Raw genomic sequence first — 21,899 nt, 5'->3', positions numbered from 1 at the left:
AAATATATGATTGGCTGTCCTTCTCTTTCTTTCTTTCCTTCTTCCTTCCTTTCTTGCTTTCTGTAGTAAGAATGCTGCTGGTAGTTTGTAACTTTCCGATTCCACTACTATCTGAAATACAGGTTAATACTACTGAAAGGCCTAAAACAATAGAATAATTTAAATTCTCAATGAGCTAAGTTGCAAATGTACTGTTCTTTCCTTCCAGCCTGCAGCCTAAAAGTGTATAGGCAGTTGGATGTATCCTACTGGGGTTTATGGGTGTGAGCTAGCACTGGTGCTATATATGGTTCCATATAATGTTAGCTTCTGCAAAAGGAATGCAGTAACTTTGTGGTATAGTCACTCATAACATTTATTCCCAATGTTTTGTCTTCTGAATCAAGTGCTCTTTGGCTTGCATGTGTCCTACTGACAACAGCAAAGTCTGTGCTTATCAGAGAATGTCAGTTATTTCAACTGAAGTAATACATTCTTGTATCTTATTATTCCTCCAGGAAATAGTCAAGCAAACTAACACGACTGTGAATATTGGTAACTCAGATGGGGGGGAGGAGGGGGTGTGGGTTTTTTATTTAGGATCAAGATTGTGTTTATGGAGAGAATCTCTTGATAGTCCTCACCTACCGTGCTTTGGTTTGCATAGTAGGGCAGGCTATGAGCATGTGAACCAGATTCCTTTTGGGTGAAATTAAACTTGAAGGTGTGCTCCAGGAGTGCCCCTAATGCACTCTAGCCACAAACATACCACCAGTCACTGGGACCAGACTAAAGCTCGTCTGAAGTAACAACTGGCTAAAGGACATATGGTGTGGCCGCCTGGTCCTCAGCACTAGCTGCTTTGCTCTGCAGAGGTTGTGCTACTTGCAGATGTAGACGTGGCCACAGATACCAGAAGAAAAGTGAATTTATTGAAATAGTCTTTAAATTGTCAAGTCAAAACTGTACAATTATACAGGCTCTGCATACGTACTAAAAACCTGGACAGATCCTACCTATGGCTTCCTGCTCTCTCTGGAACTATTTGTGTAAGCCTGTGAATGTATTAGCCATAGCCTCTGACTGCTACGGGATGGGAACTGGCCTTCTGTGGCCGTGCAGTTGCAAATTCTACCACCATCTCTACTGCAGATAATGTTTGGTTAAACTCTGTAAAACTGTCCACCATTAGCCAATAATCTTTTCAGGAGAAAGTGTTACTGTCACTGCTTTGAGCACCAAGTTTTATCACTGCCTCTTGAAATTTGTTCTTGTAGAGAGAAACCTGGTAGTGGCACCTTCTCTCTCTCTTTTTTTTTTTTAATCCCCAGAACTATAGTCATCTTCTCCCCTTGATCCTCCCCACCTGCAGCTGCAGAAGAGCTGGGTTTTGTGCAATTTATTGGGAAGCTCAGAGGGGAATCTCTGTGACCCTAAGCTCACTAACAGCCACACACTTCTGCTCTGGGAAGGGCCATGAAATCTTCTCCTCCTGCAATTTGTGGAAAAAGCAGTCCTGTAGATTTTTGTTCTCTTGATAAATGCCTTGCTATAATTACTGAGCTTAAGGGTATTGATTTTTTTAAGATGGGAATGCAGAAGACGTATGAAGAAGCCCCATTAGCTGTGCCCCTAGAGTGAAACCTAAGACTTCACAATGTTCTTTGCAGGATTATTTTGATGCCTACTCCACAGACCTTCCCAAAGCGTTTCCCACAGGTGATGCTGGGACTCATTGCACTGCACCTTGGTACACACACTGAGAATGTGGATGTAATCCTGCAGCTACTTGCCAGGTAGCATAGTATCATCTTAATTTTACTGGTAAGAGTGACTTGTCTGAGATCACAGAGGAAAAAAATTATGATCTCGATCTCATTGTGATTCTCAGCAGAGTACTCTCTGTCTGACACCTTAAACCGAAGGGAAAAAATTAAATCAGTTGAAAACTGGTATAGATTTTCAGCTCTTATCCCTGCACTCCCTGTGCCTTTTGAGCTTACTTGATTGCCTTTTAGGGACATGGCTTTTAAATTTAATTAACGCGCTATTACTCTTTCCTCTATCTGACACGGAAAAGCTTGAATTAATTGAGTATTGACTAACTGAACTAGTTACAGCAAGGTATTGCTATCAGCCACCGGCGTGCTCACTGGTGTGTGCAAGAGCTGAGGATGAACTTGGGGCCCACCAGGCTGCTGCTTGCAGGCTGCAACCCCGCTCTACCTGGGGGAACTGCCACCTCCAGCAGCAAGCATGAGGCCTGACAGCAAGCTTGGCTCTTTTGCTCATGTTGCAGAGGGAAGCTGCCTCGTCTGTGCCACCTCTGCCTCCGGCACTCGCTGTGTACCACACACACACGTTTTGTGTATACGTATATACGTGCATATATCTACGTATTGTATGCATTTATAGGTGTATATATATTTATCTGTACTGGGTCTGGCTGGGATGGAGTTAGCTTTCTTCACAGGAGCCCCTGTGGTGCTGTGCTTTGGATTTGTGTCTAAAGCAGTGTTGATAATGCACAGGTGTTTTGCCTATCTGCTTGCACAGCCTCAAGGTTTTCTTTTTCCCTCTGCCCCCACAGCAACTACACTGGGGGCAGGCAAGAAACTGGGAGGGGACAGAGCTGGGACAGCTGGCCCAAACTGGCCAAAGAGATATTCTATGCCATATGACATCATGCTCAGCTGCAAAAGCTAAGGTGCAGGAAGAAGAGGCAGGGCTTTGGCTTCAGCTTTGGGGGTTTTGTCTTCCAAGGTGGCCACTGCTCAGAGACTGGGCATCCATCTGCTTGTGGGAGCTGCTGAGGGATTGCCTTTGAATTGCTTGGGGGTTTTTCTCTCTTTTCTTTACTTTTTAAACTGTCTATACCTCGACTCACAAGTTTTCTTGCTTTTGCTCTTCCTATCTTCTCCCCAGCCCTGCTGCAGGGGTTGGGAGTGAGCAAGCAGCCGTGTGGGTGCTTTGCTGGTGGCTGGGGTCAATGCACCACCGTCCTTTTTGGCGCCCAGCGTGGGGCTTGAGGAGGGGGTTGAGATAACAATGGATTTGATCGGACTGTGTTAGACTGAATTTATAGCTGTGTGGCAATTATTTGGCAGAGATTGCTAATGGCTGCTTTCAGCCTTTGCTGCGTTGCTGTGTTTTGCCCAGGGGGACCCACGATAAAAGTGGACTTGAGCCTGGTGTTTGGCCCCTGCAGCACTGCTGTCCCACTGCTCCGGGCACCATCTTGTGGAGGCAGTCACCGATCGCACCTTCCTCCTCTTCTCCCCGGGGGACAGGTCTTCCCGGCCGCACTGCAATGGACCCCCGGCTTCTCAAGCACCCTCTGTGAGGCCGAGGGATGCGCCCTGGGGCAGCCGATTCCTGGGTGGGAAGGGGTGTGGGAGGCCTCGGGCAGGTGCCGGTGGCGGTTCTCACCCCCGACAGTGAGGGAGTTCGTGCCCGAAGAGGTGCGGAGGCCTGCCAAGGTGGCGGAGGCCGGTTGTCTCGTCTACGGCGAGAAGAGACAGCAGCTCCTGGCGCTGTGCTGGGGCCTGGCCTATGCCTACCCAGCCGTCCTCCAGCAGCCTTACAGGGGCAAGCTGGCCTCTGCGTCCGAGGACGTGCAAACGGACATGGCGGCTGAAGTAGAGACCCAGCTGTCAGCTACCACAGGGACCTGGCTGTCGGCTACCTCGGAGAAGCAGAGGTCCACCCCGTTGGTGAGGGAGGAGGAGGAGGGAGCGGGGCAGCCCCGGAGGGTGAGAGGAGGCAGGCGGGAGGCGGAAAGAATTCACCCGCCAGCCGGGCGAGCGGCTTGCCGCCTGGGTGCTCTGGTGCTGGGACGTGGGGGTCAGTGGCCTGGCTCTGGGGTTCCTCACGAGGGACCATCCTATCCACAGGGAGATCAGGAGGGGAGCTGCCGCCCGCAGCCTCTGGAGGCGGCTCGGCTCCTCTGGGGCGTGAAGGAGAAGTATCCCTTCAAGGAGGATCTACCAGGGGAAGTGGACCACCACAGAGGAAGGTGGTCTACAGTGACCTGGACAATGACCACGTCTCCAAAGACCCAGATGACGTCCAGTGCTCACGGGCTGTGTGGCGGCAGCTGGTGCGGGGCGTGATGGCGGCCTGTGCCCTGGTGCTGAGGGACTGGCTGGCCCCTGAGGTGCCCGCCATGGAGGAGCTGTCCTGCCAACTCCTCCGCGCCTGGGGGAGCCTCTCTCTCTCTGGCACCAGCCCGAGGAGCTGTAAATAAAACAGAGACTATACAAATAAATAAACAGTGAAGCTGCACCTGCTGCTCTTCCTGCCTCCTACCTGCGTAAGCTCCTTTGGAAGATATCTGCGTATGTTTTGTATGTGTATATATATACATATACTGCTTTGTTTTGTATATACACATACATGTTTATGTGTATATATACATACTTACATATCCCTGTACAGATGTTTTGCATATACATCCATATACACATTTTGCCTGTGCATATACATATATGTTGTATACATGAGTATATATTTAGGTACATACACCCCTGTATGGTATGTGTGCATGTTTATACATACCTATGTATCTATATTTATGCATAGCTACGTGTAGCCATAGATGTCCTCATACATGGTTTGTATGCACATACAGATGTTTAGGTACACATATAACCGTATCCCTATGCCGCTAAACACGTTTTGCATGTACACACCCCCATACGTTCTGTCTAAACCCGCATTTCTCCACGCGCGTCTCTGTGTTGTCTGCAAGCTCGTGTTTTGCCCACGCAGGTCTGTACCCATAGGTGCACGCACACATCCATCGCCCACCCACACCGCTCTGCCCGGCGGCCGCCGCCGAGGCCGGGCCGGGCCGCGCCGCGTCCCCATGGCAACGGCCGGCGGCTGGCGCCCGCGGCGGGGCCGCTCTCGCCGGTTGCCGCCGGCCGGGCCCGGCCGGGCCGGAGGGGCAGGTGAGAGCGGGAATTTGGGGGGCGTCCGGGGCGGTGGGAGCGCTGCGGGGTCGGGGGTGCCCCCGCAAAGCGGCCAAGGCGTGGAAGCGGCGGGGCCCAGGGGCTGGTGGGCGGTGGGCGGCCCCCCCCTCCCCGGCCGGCCGTGTGGTGGCGAGGGGGGACCCTCAGCCGCTTGAGGAGAAACGTTGAGAGACGCACCCGAAATCTTAAATAAAAGTTAACCCCATTAACGTGTGTGTTTGTCCAGTATGTCTTGTGACCAGGCCGAAAGTGTCATCAAGAAAATAATTCGCGAAATCGGACAAGAATGCGCCGCCCAGGGACAAACCGTTTCTGAAACCTTGGTGGCGTTCGTGGTAAGCGCAAATTCAGTGTTCAGGGTGGGGGGCTTTATTATTATTTCATCTGGGTGTTTTTCTAATCTGTTTTTCAAATTCTGTTGTCATCTGTAAAATATTAAGATAAATCTGTATTGATAGCATACAGATCAGAAGTTTCAAACCTGGGTGCCCATAGCTTGGCAGTTCAAACCAGTTTTTAAGGCTTTCGTGAGGTAGGGGCATAATTTTACATCTTCCCTCGAAGTTCCTGACTGATGCAGCTCTGACTGATGTGAAGCGAGGACATAAACATTCCTTTGCTCTTAAAAGTCAGCAAACTTCAAATGGCAGCTCCATGGCAGCCTGCCCAGGCTGGGATGGCAACAGCAGAGGCTTTCAGGGGTGAGTTGAACTTTGAAAAGTCTCGGTTTCTGATAGCCTGCACTGGGAATTTTTCAAGGGGTGTTCAGTGGTATTCAGTATAGAGTCCTAAAAACCTGAAAAAGTATTTCATTCCTCTGAAATGCCATCTATGCGATGGCATAGGCCCTCAAAAGGCTGCAGGTTCTGAGTCCTGGGAACAATTTGAGCTCTGACTCAGAGTTCCCCCTCAGTTTTCTTTTACAGGCAGATAAACTATTTTTTTCTTTCTAAAATGAAAATGAGAAGTGTTCCCAAGTTTTAATAACATTTCTTCCCACTTTCATAAATGAACAAAAAGGCGTGACGTATAGGTGAATGTTTATTGCAGCAGCTGTATTTATTCTTTGACGTTTATCTCTTCCCACTATTGTGATGGATTCTTTTGTTTGTTTCTCTGTTTAGGGAGGGCCAGGTAGTATAAATGGGCTGAATATTTTTCAGAAAACAAAAGGTTAGTTACAAACAGTGTATGTTGAGATATAAATTGTTTTCTTTTGGCAATCACTAGGTGAAAGCTGTTGTTTTAGATCCAAGAAATGACTTCAGTGTGGATCAAATCCTTACAAAAAAAGAAGTGCAAAATCTTATCCAGGTAATTCTGACATGGTGTTGAGAGTCAGTACTTAGCTAAGACTATAGCATTATTTGTTACCTGTTCCTGTAACTAAAATGCCATTTTATTTTGATATGAACACTTTCAAAATATTAACCCTACTTTATTCTCATGGTTCTGTAGCTAAAGACTGGAGTATATGTTCCCTCATGTTAGTAAATGCCTTATACTTCATAGTATTTGTAGTATGTCGAGAGAATGGTAGGGAGGGGGCTCTACTACTGTTGTGAAACCTGTAGCATAGTCACTGTCAGTTCAGACGTTTCCCTCTTGATGAGAAAGAACTCACTTCTCTGTCTCTCTTAGCTCTGTGTTACCAGGCTGCTTGACACAACAAACCCATCCCTGAGCACAGTTAAGATGCAAGTTTACTTTGATATGAACTATGCAAACAGAGGTAATGTCAAATATGTTTTCATAGAAGTTGATGCTGAGTTTAGGATTTAATATCTCTCTCTGTAGGGCTAATAGTGATTCCCATTAAATGACTGCTGGCAGTAAAGCAAAATAAAAATCCCTGGAGAAATGTACTGTATAGGAGTATGGTGTTTCAGTAATGATATAGTAGGGGAAAAATGTGCATTATATTTGAGAGTACACTCATCCTGTCTGAGAGATTTACTGGATGTAATGTATTAGATTGCTTGAGAACAACTATGCTTTCAGGTGCAGTGGCTAGCTGCCTTCTGCAAGAAAAACTTGCACTGCACCCGTGTATCTGAAAGAGAACCAGTACCCAAAACTGCACTTACGTATCTGAAAGGGAACTTGATGTTTTATCGATATCCCTGATTGAGAGGTATGAGCAATCTTGAACAATTAGTTACAGTTTTAACCGAGTATGTTTTGGTCTCATCCGTGGTAATGATGTCATGTGGTCTGAGAATGGGAATGTGGAAGAAAAATGATGGGGAGAATGTCTCTGCTGTAACTTCAGATCTCAATGGGACAGTGAGGGCTGGCTGGGAAACAGAAGACAGAACAAGAGTAGACAAACATTTCTGCGTGAGGAGGTCATGAAAATGTTTTCTTGTTACCATGGATTAAAACCAAAAATTAGCAAAACTAGGAAGCTGCTCTGCAGTCTTCTGGACTCAGTAAGCTCACTAAGCTCAATAAGTCCAGTAAGATTCTGAGATCCTGGGTAGTGTTCAGATTTGTGTATGTAACTTCAGGTGTGTATGAAATGTGTGTGTGTGTGTTAGGTCCTACTGCAGCCAGAGGAGTCCAGACAGCCTGCTTAATTAGGCCTGAATAGTTCTCTGGACTCTACTGACTGATGTTAATCATGCTAATTATGTTAATGTTTAACTCCACTGTTGTTCAAGGTACCATAACTTTATAATTAACATCTCTTCCACCTGTCTGTGCTTCAGAAACCTTAAGTTGGTGCTCTGACTGTGGAAATGAATTGCACCCTCTGTATAAGCCAAATTCCAAGGAATTTAAATAGCGCTTCCTAACAGTCCTTCTTTCCTAGCTGAATTACTCAGTGAGCAGCACCGTGTTCTGGAGGGAAGGCTGGCTCCTGTGGTCAGAGATATCACAGATAGTCGTCCTCGTGTGCAAGAAGAAGTGGAGAATGTGTATCGAAAGATCGTGAGCTACGTGCTGCTAAGGTCTGGCCTGGGATCGCCAACAGATATTGAGGTTGTCAGGGAGGTAACAGGTCAGTAAACTCCCAGCTGTGAAATTGGGCTTTTCTGATTGAAAAACATTTTACCTTTTCTTTGCTGATCTTTAGATACAGATGTGGTAAACTGTGATGAATGCTTACTACCCAAACTGTCACTGCTCAACTTTGAAGCCTAAATTTGCCATGGATTTCCTACTTTCTGCAGTTGTTCAGGAGAGGGTGTTTTTGCTTGTTTAATGATTTTCTTTTTTGTTCCCTCATACTGAGAATTTCCTCACCCTTTGTAATGCTTCTAGCTGCCTTGCAGAGTGTATTCCCCCAGACAGAGATGATTACTTTCATCTCACTCAGTAGGAAGAACAAAGAGCAACAGCTGAAAAATCTTGCCATGCTGGTCACAGGAATTCGGTTGTACAACAAGGAATGCAGGAAAGGAGGAAGCAGCATTGATGACTGTAAGTAGACAACTGCATTTGGGCTGTGTATTTCAGATTAATTCTTCCTGGCCTTCTTCACTGGAGCGGCTCCAATAATATCCCATCTCTAGATAAACAGCTTTGACTCAGGGTCTGAAAACCTGAAGGAAAAGTACATATTTGGTATTTACTTACAGGTTTCCATGTAGGCTACTACTTTTTAGCTAAGAGGGAGCCCTATGTGGTTGATGGGAAAGGATTATGTGTATTAACTTCATGCACTAATTTACCTCATGATAACTCTTCCCTGATCCTTTGCCATTAAGTGAATTAAATATGTAATGTTTGCCTTTAAAAGCACTTAATTAAAATCTTGAAAGAATACTATCAACCCAATTACAATTTTCTGTTGCATATGTGTAATGAGAAGTAATAGAAGTTGCTGAGGCATTATGTGTATTCTGATAATTTAGAGTAACCTCTTCAGATTCTTAACATGTTCTCAAAAATCTTTTGGATTTTGAATCCTCATCAGTGGAAATGTTTTTGTGAATGTGCATGTAGTATTGTAACTCAGTGTGGAGACTTCTTTGTAAGAAAGGTCTGCAGCCCAGTTTTAGAAGAAACTAAGAATTGAAAATTGTGCAGATTGCCTAAAGTCTCTCAGGAAACCCATGTCAGTAGCATCAACTGAACTACATCTACTATAAAGCAAGTTTTCTCACAGTCCTTGACTTGACTGTGATATTTCCACACCTGTAATTCTGACTATTTGGAACCTCTCAACTAGTAAGATACAGCGGTTGAATCTAGTATGCAAGCATTTGGAAATGCATGAATATAAGGACAAAACTTAGAAATTTTATTGGAAGTCTACTTTGCTCAAATACTGCACTGTAATCTTTTGCTAATGATTTAAATAATTCTTTTTACATGTATCTCATTTATTCTATACCAAAAGTGCCAGCCATTCTGAATGAAGCCATTCCGTCAGCTACCAGTGCTGTTGATGAAAGTCTTAATACTTGCCATAAGCTAGCCCACCAGTACACAGCTCTGTTGGAATCCATGCAGGAAGACCAACACAGATATACACAGCTTAGTTCTTTTAAATTAAAAGAAGCACTGTTCAATGTGAGACAATATGAGGCGTTCCTTTGCATCCTTCTGGTGAGATACCATCATGTTATATCCTGTGGGTTTTTATTTCAGATCGAATGTATTCAAGTTACCTACTTGTACAAGACAGAAATATAAGAAAAATGATGCAGAAATCAGTGAAATCATACTTATCTCAATATATGAGAACCTACATCATCTGTCATGATGAACTTTGTACCTAACTTGCTGGGTTTGGCTACTGTCAGCTGAAAGACAAAAATGGATTAATTGTTTGCTGCAGTGTGACTGTGCTTCCACTTAATTTCTGGAGGTTTCCTTTTTTGGTTTAATTTCATTAACAAAGGACTGAAAAAGTAGGACTTTTTCCTTTCTTGCATACTGATACTCACTCTGCCCCAAAAGGCCTGAGAGAAAAAATGTCCTTGTTCAATCCGTAAATCACCTCAATTTTAGTCTGCAGACATCCCCAACACATATGGAGTCATCAGAAGTCTTTGAAGAATACAATTTAAATTCTTGAAACTTGTTTTGTTTATGAAGACCTTTTAATTTGTCTTTTGAGAAACTGCAGGGTTTAATTTGTTTTTCCTGTATATTACAAAGCTTGGAAAAATATTTCTATTCTAAGTTTGTTTCAGTTCTCTTCATTATAAAAATGTAGAGGTTTTCTATAAAAATTACTAGTATATATTTGAGAGAAGCACCTGGTTTTATACCTGAACACTTAAGGAAAAATATATTTTGTGGAAAGTGAGGGTGCATTTCGTTCCTTAAAACAGTTGTCTGAAAATAGTTGAATGAAGAGATCCAAGTAAATACTTATTACTAAATACTTGGGTTTTTGACTGTCATGCTTCTTACCTGAAGTAAGTTCTCTTTCCAGTCTGATGCAATTACAAGTGCTCAAGAAGTTGAAAAGATGAATGTGCAGTTTGTAGCAACAATGGGGCAGTTGAAAAACACAGTGCAGAATAAGGTTTCCATAGATACCAAAGAAGTTTTTGTAAGTATTTTGAATGGAAAAACTATTTCTTCTTAATTATAAAAAATTACTTAAATATTACAAAATATTTTACCAGTGTATTTTTGTATAGTTTGTGTTAAGAAAAAGGCTACATTATTTTCTCTCTATTATAACACCATCTGTGATTTTTGAAGGGGCAACTAAACTAAAAGACTTGATCTCAAGGTAAAAGAAAAGCAAGGTACAAAGAGGGGGGGAAAGAACTACATGGTATTTTACTTTAAGTGTCTTGAGTCATTTGTCGGTATTTGTAGATTTACAGTGATATTTTCCTGGTTTGTGTAAACATTCTCCTGTTCCTTGCAGAAGTAGTAAGAACACAATGATGACAGATAACGGCACATCAGAGTGTGGTTCTCTTTAGTCCTTTCAGATAGCAATTCCTGTAATTACAGTATGACTCCTTGATATCATTTTTCTAAAGAAATCAGCTTTCTGTGATAGGGGTTTCAGCCTCTTTGCCCCTCCCAATAGCTTTTGAACCTGTTGGCCAGTTTCAGTTGAATTTGTCAGAGTCCAGAGATCTCAAAATATTTCATTTTCTGCAAGTTTTGTGAAAAAAAAGCAACTAGAGAGACACAATTAGAGCCCTCCTAAGATTAAGTCTGAAATGGGAATGCCACAATTACCTGCTGGTTAGCGTGCTGTCTGGCCAGTGAGCAGCCACGTACCTCTGCACGATCGATGTTCTGTACTGTTTCACCCTTAGTTGGGAGCTACAGGACATGGGAGGGAGGTGTTGGAGGAAGAGGGAATGAGTGATGCGAACTGCAGGTTGTGAAGGAGGGTGCTCGATGACCGTGTGAAAACCTGGGATTATTATGATGACATGGTGTAAAGGAAACGGGGGAGAAATATGTCAAAAACCAGCTTCATTTAATTTGCTTTTCATGCAAGAGCTCATTATTTTGTGTGATATGTCTATCATTTTAATTCCTTGTAGTTAGCCATTGAACTAGCATGCAGTTCATACATGTGTTAGGTTATATTTCATCCTTCTAAACAAATAATTAGAAAGCAAAATAAAGTCTACTGTGGAGGAGGGAGGAAGGAAGATCATGCCCCCACCACCTACTCGGAGTATTTTTTACACTTCCCATGAGGGCATCTGAGCTGGAAACTCATGGGAACAGCACTTTAACTGAGGTACACCTCAGATGTGATCTGACACTTCAGTTTATGTGTGCTTGTGATTTTATAAGCCAGACATTCTCATTTGGGGAACATTTTCCTCTCCTGTCCAGCGTGCTTAAAGCAGTTTTTTCTCTCCTATATCTTCATGGGGCTTAAGTGACTGATACACGTTACCCTTTTCCCTAGAAGCTGTCTGCTGTTGTCTGCTTCCTTCCTAGATTTTCTTCCCCCTTCAGGTTGGTTAGTTGTTTCTTCTTCTCTGCTGAAGACAGAATATCTGATTTCTTTTGATTTCAGGTCTTTCACAGGTAGAGATTTCTCTATTAACACACCATTTAAACAGTTCTTGTCTTCAGCTAGTTGCTGAGAAGCTGGGTCCTCTACACATGTAGCGAAGCAGGGCATTCTGCCTTTCAAAAAGCGTAGCATAAGGCCTAACTTTGTGGTAAACATTTGTTTTAGGAAACAGAGTAGATTTCATTAAAATTCTTTGTTTATTCTAGTAAGAATTATTTTGATCGTGCTGCCCTTCCTTTAGTTTCTTCCATTTTTGTAACCGTAACATTTCCACAGCATTAGTGATGCTGATGAATTCCAGAGCTGACTCTGGAAGCAGGGCAGACAAAATAACAAAATCTGATAGGTTTGTACATGCAGATGTGGTTTTACTTCATTTGGTAGTTAACCAGGTGCATTTCTTCTAGTCCTTCTTATTCCTGTATGCCTTATTTTCAGTTATAAAACTGTATTGTCAGTGAAGTGCTCAGTTCCAAGCATGGGCTCAGAGTAATGTATTTAGGAAAGTCTTTGGAGTAGAATGTAGAAAAGTACCATACTGGCCTATGGGCCTACATGCTGGACGTACGTGCTTTGGGCATATGTGATGGGAGCTCCTCTTAAAATGCCCAGGAGTTCCCCTGGAATTTCTGGATGCTGAAGGCCTTGGAGATCAGCCCCGCTTTGTTCATAGCAGGGACTGTTGTGCACAGCACTTGGGTTACACTGCAGACATAAAACAAATCTGGATTTTGGATAATTTTCTTTATTTTCTAGCCTCTCTTTGTTGCACTTTCTAATCTCTGGACCAGCTTTCAGGATCAGATACTACTGCTAAGCTTCCTCACAGATATGACTAACAATCTGCAACAGTTCTCGGAAATCCAATCACAGCTTTTTCCTGAGGAAGTGCTAACTTCTCTTCTGGAAGGAGTGACTGTGAAAAGTGATGAGGAAAGGATAAGAGAAACCATGGGTACTGAAAGTTATTACTTTTTCATTTTCCTTCATTTTCCAAGATTTTGTGCTTTGAATTTTCTTTACAGAGGGTGCTACACATTGATTTTTTTAATAATGAGAATTTGCAGAGTAAATTAAAATGAGTGTTGTAGTATGTGGATTTATTTTTCATGTAGTGTAGTTTGGGCTTTTATTTATATATATATATAAAATTAAAATATAGCTACTAGATACAAACATACCTTATAAAAATGGCAGAATGATGAGAGAAGAATATTTCTACTTTTTTTTTTTAAATTTCTTAAGTTCGTCTATGTCTTTTTATACCTTTCAGAACTTCTGAAATGGAGGGGGGAATAAAAAAGCTAATTTAACAAGGCTTTGGTTACTGGAAGTATTTGTAAGATGGTATCTCTAGCAACCAAGTTATACTCCAGGGGAGTAATGGATGAGTGGGTGAAAACAAAATAGAAGAATAAGGTATTACCTTCCTGTTGTCCCCTGTTTCCAAAGAAAGCTAATGCTACTAAAGAAGGCTCCTGCAGGACTGATTTTTCAGTAGGATCTCTCTTAAGACAGGGCTAAAGTTTTGCTTTTGGGATCTTTGCACTGCAGGTCACCCTGTGAAGACCAGAGTAATGCGGTCATCCTGCAACATTATTATAAACATCTGATGTTTTGTTACTGAAATCCTTCCTTTGTTAAACCTTTTGTTAGGAACCAGAGTGAACGTTTCTGATTTCAAGAACCAAGAATGGCTTTTTCCAGAGACTACTGATAATTTTGATCAGTTGCTAATCCAGTACCATGGTTTCTGTGCACATGCAATTGGTGTGAGAGGCCTCACCCTCCCAGGTATGGTTTGTAGTTAGGTCTTTCCCATACTTTATACGTACACAAGTACTAGGGGAAATGGAAAGACATGTTCTGAATGCATCCTCTTATGTCAAAGCTGGAGTACTGTATTTTCATGTTTGTAATTTTCACCCCAGATAACTTATTTCCCCGTTAAAGTATTTTTCTTTTAAAAATACACAAACTGCCCTAAATGTAGGGTAGGAGGGCTTCAACAGAAAGTAGGCATGAGCAAGCAGAGGCAGAAACAAGATGGGATGGATAAATGTTTCCTCCTGTTATATGTGCATCTGTATAACCTACACTGCAGCTGAATGCGGGTTCGTTTACTGTTGTTAGTGTGTTTTAATACAGGCATAGGAAAATGGTCATTGCTTCTGTTTTGTGTATCCGTGTGTTGCAAACGCACCCATTCATTCCTACATCATATGTATTTTTAAATAGTCGTTATAAAGTACTAAAAATCTTCTCTGAAAAGAATGCAAAAGTGCACTTGATTAAGTCAACTAATCATAGGAAATTTTTTGGTCTCTTCTAGGGTCATTTGTCTTGAAAGGAAGCCTTATTTCAGCTACTGCATCAGTTCATGGTTTCTGTCTCCTTATCCTTTATCCTTTATAGAACCTATCCATATAGAATTTTTTTAAACCTACAGGAGGTTGGGAGGAAACTACTGCCATTACTTAGCAGTATTAAAAAAATAGGTATTTTAGTGGCAGTGTAAATTACCTACACTTATTTAGTATTGCATATGAGAACTGTCCTGGGTTGGACTGAAGGTCTCTCTAGCCCTGTATCCAATTTGTGGACGTGGACAGTCATGAACACTTGAAGATCATGAGAAATCAAGTAGGAATGATCCTTCCTTAATTATATTCTTCCCTGTTCTAGCAATTAGTGGTTATGGGATTTCCTCAGATAAATGTTGAGTCTGTAACCTTCTGTTGAATAATCCTTGATAGAGGTTTTTCATCTATCTAATTGCTTTTTGAATCCATTTAGAGTTTGCCATGGGTTATTGTTATTGTCATGAGTCCTGCAATTGTAATTATATGTACTATGAAAAGGTACCTCTTTTTGCGATGGTTTTAAGCTCTGGCTTGATAATTTCATCAAAGACCTGATAGTCTTTCTATTAGGAAAATTAGCAAATAGTAATTTTATATTGCATGCAATTCATGGTTTTATAACCCTGTATCATATTACTTCATTTCAGTTGCTTCTTTTTAATGCTGAAGAGGCCTCTTTATTTAACCCCTCCTTCTGTGAAAGGTATTCCAAGCCTCTGATCACTCACAACTCTCTTCATTTTACTTTTTGTTATTCTGTTGTGTTGGAACAAACTGTAGTATTACAAATGTAGCATATAGGTTGTTATAATGTTGGTTTTCTTCTCTACCTCTGTTTGCATCCTAATAATTCCTGACATTCATTTTGCTTTTTTGATTGCCACTGAGTATTGCCATGTAGTATTTTCAGGGCACTGTCTGTGATGATTCTAGGTCTTTCCTGGGCAATGACAGCTGAAGCAGAGCCTGCCACTGTCCTTGAGCTCAATTTGTGTTTTCCTATATAAGTTATTTGGCCTTTATTAACATTTCATTTTCTCTGTTAATTTATTGTCCAGCTTCTCAGCTGCTTCATCTGCTTCTTCAGTTAATTTCAGTGTTATGACCTTTGGTATAAATGGACTGCTGATCTGCGGTCAAATATTTGCTGGAGATTATAGGGAAAACATTTGTGGGTATGGGCTGTTTTCTTATGCCTTTGCTATAGGTGTTTTATCTGTTGTTTTTCTGACAAACGTGCACTAAGGCATGCTGGATATGAACTGATCAAAAGCAGCTGTACTGACCTAATGAAATAGACTTTTTGGTATTTAAAAAAGCTTACTTTCAGGGATTTATTCTGATTTCAGAAAAAAGGAAGTGAAACTGACTTGAGGGAAACACAGAGTCTTGATTACAAATGTCTTTTGTATCGGATATGATACTGTTTGCTATTTTATTTTGTGGGGTTTGTTTTGGTTTTTTTAGGAAATCCCGCTATTGGAATTTTGAAGCACAAGGAGAGATGTTATGTTTTCAGTTCCAAAGAAGCTGCATACATCTTTGCTCAAGATCCGGATAAGTTCATTCAACTGAATGTCGAAAAAGCAAAAGAACATGCAGAGCTAATTCAACTGCTCGAGCTTCATCATCAGTTTGAATACCTTGCTCCTTATGCACAGGTACACATTGCCCATGCCTCGTGCTAAACAGCTGTTGGGTCACTGGTTGATCTGTCCTTTCTAGAACATAAAGAGAACAGACGATACCTGTCTTTAGGAAAGAAGTATAATCATCTGCCTATCATACAGAATGTCTGAAGGTCTCTCTTTTCCAGGTCTTCAAGGCATTGATAATAAATATTTTCCCTTTCTGTTCTTATCACCTTATGTCTTCATAGGAGAATATGTAGAGCTAAAGGATTGTGGCAGTGATAAAAGCTGTTTGTCCTTAGCTTAGGAAGATCCTGTGTCTGATGGTTCTTTTCCTCATTTTTGCAAAAGTAGCTTAAAGGGACAGTAAATAAATGCAACAGAAGATAAGCCAGATACCGTATTAACTGGAACTTCAGTTTAGCAGTTCATCAGTATGTGCTGGATGAGGGTGTAGCGATATCTGGGGACAGGAATTATGGAAATATTACAAAATTAAAGGGGACTCATTAATAATGAATGCAACAGTGCTACTATGTGAAATCCAAAGACTTGATTTGGATTCATAGACATGCTCTGTGATCCACTGTGAATTCTAGGTCCCTAGCAATGGAAAGAATGTAGTCTTGAACAGGCCCTTGGTGAGAAAGATATAGTTTATATCCTGGCTCTGGCAGAGATATAAGCACTTCTCCTAATCATGATTTGTGATTTTTAGTCCATTCATAAAGACAAACTGAGGTGCCTGCACCATAAAATATTGGTGGTAGTGGTGGGACCCCTTTTTACCTAAATCCAATTATTAAGCTCTCACTTAGGATGTGGGAGCCTGAAATTCAGCTGTGGCCTCTGCCTAAAGGGTTTTCTGTCAGAAATTAAATCCATCAAATACTTAATGGTTTCTTCTTTTTAGCGGGGGCAGGGGAAACAAAAATATTGGTGAATGTAAAAATCGTTATCCACTTGTGGTTTGCAGGTTTCTATTTGCTTTGAAAAAGTAGCATATCCATATGCTGTTTTTCTTACATATTTGTATTCTTCTCATTAATGCCTTGCTTGGTTTTGGTGTTTTTTTTCATCCAGGCCAGAAATGCAGCCAAATGTTTGAAACCAACCACAAAATGTGACAGTAGTACTCAAACTGATACTCATATCTTGCCTCCAACTATTGTGACATCCTACGAATGGAATGAATGGGAACTCAGAAGAAAAGCTATAAAATTGGTTTGTATTGTTATTACCAGATTTTCATTGTTGGATAACAAAGTTCAGAATAAATTATTGTAAACTTTTGTTCCTTGCAACATAAATCTAACCTTATTCAAAGACACACCCTTTGTTACAACTGGCTCAATATTTTTTCCCCCCAGTATTTTCTCTCCTTATTCCTAGACTTTCTTACTCTCCCACTTTTTCCATATTTTTCCCCAGTTTTTTGAGCAGTGTTTCCACTGCTAAGTCTATTCATTCCAAATTTTTCAGTTGCCTTCTTTAAGTAATAAGAGTTTGTTGATTAGCATTGAATTTTAAAGTTGTTTCTCTACACTGTAATAAATTTAACAGGTTGAAGATATTGCTATATACTGTCTTTGTTAAAAAGAAAAAAGATGGCAGAAAGGTTTGGGTCAGGCAAAACATTATTGCAAGTTGAGCAATTTATATTAACATTCATCACTGTCAAGTAAGAGGAGATAAAATGTAGTAACTGGCAGACAGAAAGGTGAGGAATACCTTTGGATGTGTTTGACCCTGCAGAAGCTTTCTTTCAGCTAATTTATCCATCCTTGAAAGGTATCAGAGCATGCCACCTTTTTTTTCCCCCTCTTTTTTTTTTTTTAATGAAATACTTTTCATTTTATCCTGATTCTTCATGTTTGCTAAAACCAGTTCTGCTTTTTTTGGGGGAAAAAAAAAATAATTCCTCTTTCATGTAGGACTGGAGAGGTAAGAAACAGAGCAAGTAGGTTTTCTGTTGTATATATAAGCCAGAGGAAATGTTTGTTACACTATTATGGTGATTTTCTGATGGATTGGAAATCACATTCTGTCCACAGAAGGTTGGCCGTATACATAAAAGTTTTTAAAGTAACAGTATATATTTTAAAAGCTTCTTCCTAGGGTTTGCCAGCACATGCAGTTGCCAAGGTATAGCACCTGTTTTTCGCAATTCAGTCAAAATGAACATGTGAGTACAGGGAATATTGCAGTTATCAATATCAACTGGACACAGAATACTGCAGGGCTGATTATTTCTTTTCTGTGAACAGATGCACTATGGATGCTTGTGGTCTGCTGTGCTGCTTATTTCCTTTCTGTTGTTCTTTTTGCCATGAAATCTCCAATGTTATAAAAGAAAACCAAAATTTTGGACTGAGAAGTCTTGCCAGTGTTAACTGGGTTATAAAGGATTCTAAGTAATAGTTGTTACTGAGGTATATAAAGAAGCCAATTAGGTTTACAAGAGGCCTAGCTAAAAGCCTCATTTGCTTCTGTAATGGACAAAAGTACATAAATAAATACAAGATGTGGTCAGTGGTTTATCTTTAGCGTAAGCAAGGGTGGATGTTTTCCAACAGCTGAGCATGAAGACCACTCACAAACAAATTTGTAGTTCGTTAGTTTGAAATATTTAGAGAAAGTACTTTAAAGTACTAAGGGTGTTTTAGCCTCAACTATCCATATGGGAGATTAGTGATGCTGAGTTGAAACAAAAAATCCCAGATGCATGCAAAAGTGTTTTGTCTACAGTGACTGTGGTGAATTTGTAATATGGAGGTGATACGACATTTAGAATCAAAGTGCTAAAATAACAGAAATAGCTTACCAATGCGTCTGTGAATTCAGTACTTTAGGGGAGCATCAGCCATATTTGCAGATTTTGTTAGAGGATGAGCTCAGATGCCTTGGGTTTTTTTTCTGTTGTTCATACTTAGCCAGAAAACTTGTAGCGATATGAAGTGTTAAAATATGAGTCTGTTAGAACACCTGTTTGATGTTAGAAGTAAAATTTTCAGCTCCTATTTGTTTCTCTGTGCAAGCATAATTCCTTGCAACAGCGTACATTCAGTTTTCAAGAGGGATAAACTTAACAGAGAAACAGTATCTCATTCCTGCTCTTGTTTTAATTGTCATCAAAACCCTCAGAAAAAAAGACTAAAATATTGTCTTTCTTTCCATGCTGTCTCTTCTGTAAGTTCCTTACTGTTCTTTTCTGTATTTTCCTTGATGACACTGTGCCTAAGATTCAGTTGTAGATTAAGATACCAAAATGCGGCTACAGATACGTGCTTCAATTTCCATTCCACCTGAGAGAGACCCAGCTAGTGGAGTCCAGAGAATATTTTGACTCACCCTGATACAAACACCAAATTTGGCCAACTTAATCACGCTCCAGCTTCCACTGACTCCAGTCTCTGCTAACTGGACTGGACTCCAGGGACTTTCTCACTTACATGTAAGGGTCTGGATCCCACCACATGAGACTGTATTTTGTATATTTCGATGACAACATTATGTCATATGATTTACTGTGTTTTACATCATTGCTGACATAGGAGGCTCAGTGAAATAAGGAACATTTTGTTGTTTCAAGTGCTGACTTTGTAATATTAACACTTTGAGAGAAGTGGTTTTGTTGTTGTATCTACAGCAGTTTCTGTGATTAAACAGAGCTTTAATCATAAATTACCTTACCTTTTGCCCCTTGCCAAGGGGTTAATAAGCAATGTCATGAAGGAAGGCATTTTTTCCCTTCTATCTGGTGTTTTGTGACACCAGCAACTAAACCTCATCACATTTGGTCTGAAACCAGACAAAGGCTTGATCCTGTAGTTTGATTATCCACAATATTTGGGATTCCTCAAGCTTGTTTTAGGTTTCCATCTCATTCAGTGTGCTTTCAGACTGATTGAAATAATTTGAAGCGCTGGAAGAGCTTAACATGAAAACAACATTTTATTCTAATAAAACAAAGGCTCTGACTTTTAACAAAATTTGAAGCACAGCGACCAAAGGAAAACACGAAAGCAGTAAGAGGCTGACTTAGAATTGTGTGGGCTACCTCCAGTGCTGTTCACACATAGAATCATAGAATCATTTCGGTTGGAAAAGACCTTCAAGATCATCGAGTCCAACCATTAACCATGCCCCCTAAACCATGCCCTGGACATCCTGTTAGTTCAGGAGTTATCAAATCGCGGTTGCAACCGTGTATTGATAGCAGGGTGAAGTGGGCCACGTTCCAGGTTTATGAAGCCCATAGACGTAAAATATACAAAGACACCTAAGGATACACTAGTGCTAAAATGTTCAAACAAAATTTTGCTTAATCTCATTCTTTTTGTGTCTTTAGGCCAATTTGCGCCGCAAATTAACCCGTGCCATGCAGACTGATCTCAGCCATATGAGAAGAGAGAACTCCACCCAAGTGTACTTGCCAAAAGATGTCAGCACCCAGACTAAGCGTGACAACTCAAGCAATGTACCCAGACCACAGATTTTCTTGGAAGGTCTCCAAGGAGGATCATCTGCTACTACTCATATGGTCAAAGTAGACTTAACAAGAGCAGTAGATGAAACCTAAGTGAAAATGAGAAACCCAAAGATATGTATTGAAAGTATATATAAAAAATCCCCGCATATATCTGAATTAAGATACAAAAGATTTTACTGTGTCTGTTGATTCCAGGAGCCGTTGATTTATTTCATTTATCTATTGGGGCTGCTGACTGGCATTAAGTGATAGAAATGGTAAGCCTGAAGCACCCAGATTTTAAACAGCAATTTAGAATCGAGATGTTCCCGAAGACTTTAATGCAAACTAACATTTAAATGTGTAGTGTGTGTTCTGGGATTTTCCTGAGGTTTTAATACAATGATTGCTTGCTGAAACACTGTCGTTAAGAGCCATGTCTTTGGTACATGAAAAGCATAATGCAAGACAACTGGCTTTTGTGAGATACGGGGCCAATGCTGCAGCTCCTATGGAGGCATAATTCCCATTGGTGTGAAATAAAACTGATCTCAAGAGAGTCGCCTGAATGTCACAGCTCCACCCTTAGAGCAGAATCGTCAAGAAGGTAAAACCAGGAAAGCGAAATCAGTCTAGGTCCTTGGGCCTGTCCACTCGTGCTGTCGTTAACCCAAGTGTCTTTGCACGGTAATAGGCGTTACGAGTGTAGGCCATGGCAGGGAGGTGGAGAAGAGGAAATCTACTTTGGATGGCTCTGGCAGCCTTTTAGGTCTCTAGTTATTTCTGTATTCCTTGGCCAAGCAGCATGCTGGTGAGCGCACTGGAAACCACAGGAACATGACTTCAGGGCACCTTTTCGAAAGCTGTGTTTCATTGTGTTTGAAAAACTAAGGCGCAACAGGAAAAGGTTTTTAGCTTTATTTCCTTGTGGCTGGGAAATACGTGCCACGTCTGATCAACGCAGCTGCAGCTAGTACTTCTGTTTGAGAAAACCTGAATCACTGGAGCTTTAAGATGAAACATCTTCTCAAATGGAAGTAGGGGGTACTTTAAAACAGAGATACTTTTCACAATAACAAAGGGCTCCACTAGTTATTATCTGTGAAAAGTCCCCCTGTGTGACTGTGATTGCATAGGGTGTGCTAAGGTTTCTAAATCTCTTTTTTGGCCAGGTGTGGCGTTGTTTCCCAGGTCATGGTTACACAAGCTTGTGACAATGAAGCTCGAAGATTCAAGCTGCTGGGTGATTTTTCTGTGGCATTGTGCAGGACAGCATTCTCTTTCTGTTTAACCGTCTCCAAGGTATTTGGCTTCACTTTTTCAAGTTATACAGCTGGGACAAATCCACAAGGCATTATTTAAAAAAAAAAAAAAAAAGGGAGCAGGAGGGGAGCACACAAAGAACTTAGCTAAATGGCTTTCCATTAGGTGGTTTTCTCTTTTGTGAAAATAATCAGCAGCAGCCAGATGTGCTGCTCCTCCACGTTTTTAAATAATGACGAGCTGGCACCAATTTTC

The 21,899-nt window shown here is 41.2% G+C and overlaps 1 protein-coding gene across 1 annotated transcript; it reads left to right on the top strand.

Moving 5' to 3' along the window:
• The first annotated feature begins 4,869 nt into the window (after positions 1-4,869).
• Positions 4,870-20,800, top strand: CFAP206 (cilia and flagella associated protein 206). The gene is made up of 13 exons (XM_052781556.1): positions 4,870-4,931; positions 5,179-5,287; positions 6,183-6,266; positions 6,594-6,684; positions 7,768-7,956; positions 8,220-8,378; positions 9,301-9,509; positions 10,345-10,464; positions 12,673-12,871; positions 13,573-13,710; positions 15,747-15,940; positions 16,994-17,134; positions 20,262-20,800. Exons 2-13 carry the CDS (start codon positions 5,180-5,182, stop codon positions 20,490-20,492), a joined length of 1,863 nt encoding a protein of 620 aa, XP_052637516.1. The 5' UTR covers positions 4,870-4,931; position 5,179; the 3' UTR covers positions 20,493-20,800.
• The last annotated feature ends 1,099 nt before the right edge of the window (positions 20,801-21,899 follow it).

Source organism: Harpia harpyja, chromosome 3, assembly GCF_026419915.1.
Source record: "Harpia harpyja isolate bHarHar1 chromosome 3, bHarHar1 primary haplotype, whole genome shotgun sequence".
Classification (NCBI taxonomy): Eukaryota; Metazoa; Chordata; class Aves; order Accipitriformes; family Accipitridae; genus Harpia; species Harpia harpyja.
This window is presented reverse-complemented; position numbering and strand designations above follow the sequence as displayed.

Coding starts and splice junctions, on each gene's coding strand:
- CFAP206 (XM_052781556.1), top strand. CDS start 5,180: ATGTCTTGTGACCAGGCCGAAAGTGTCATCAAGAAAATAATTCGCGAA. Junction 13,711..15,746: donor GAGAGGCCTCACCCTCCCAG/GTATGGTTTGTA, acceptor TGGTTTTTTTAG/GAAATCCCGCTATTGGAATT. Junction 17,135..20,261: donor GAAGAAAAGCTATAAAATTG/GTTTGTATTGTT, acceptor TTGTGTCTTTAG/GCCAATTTGCGCCGCAAATT.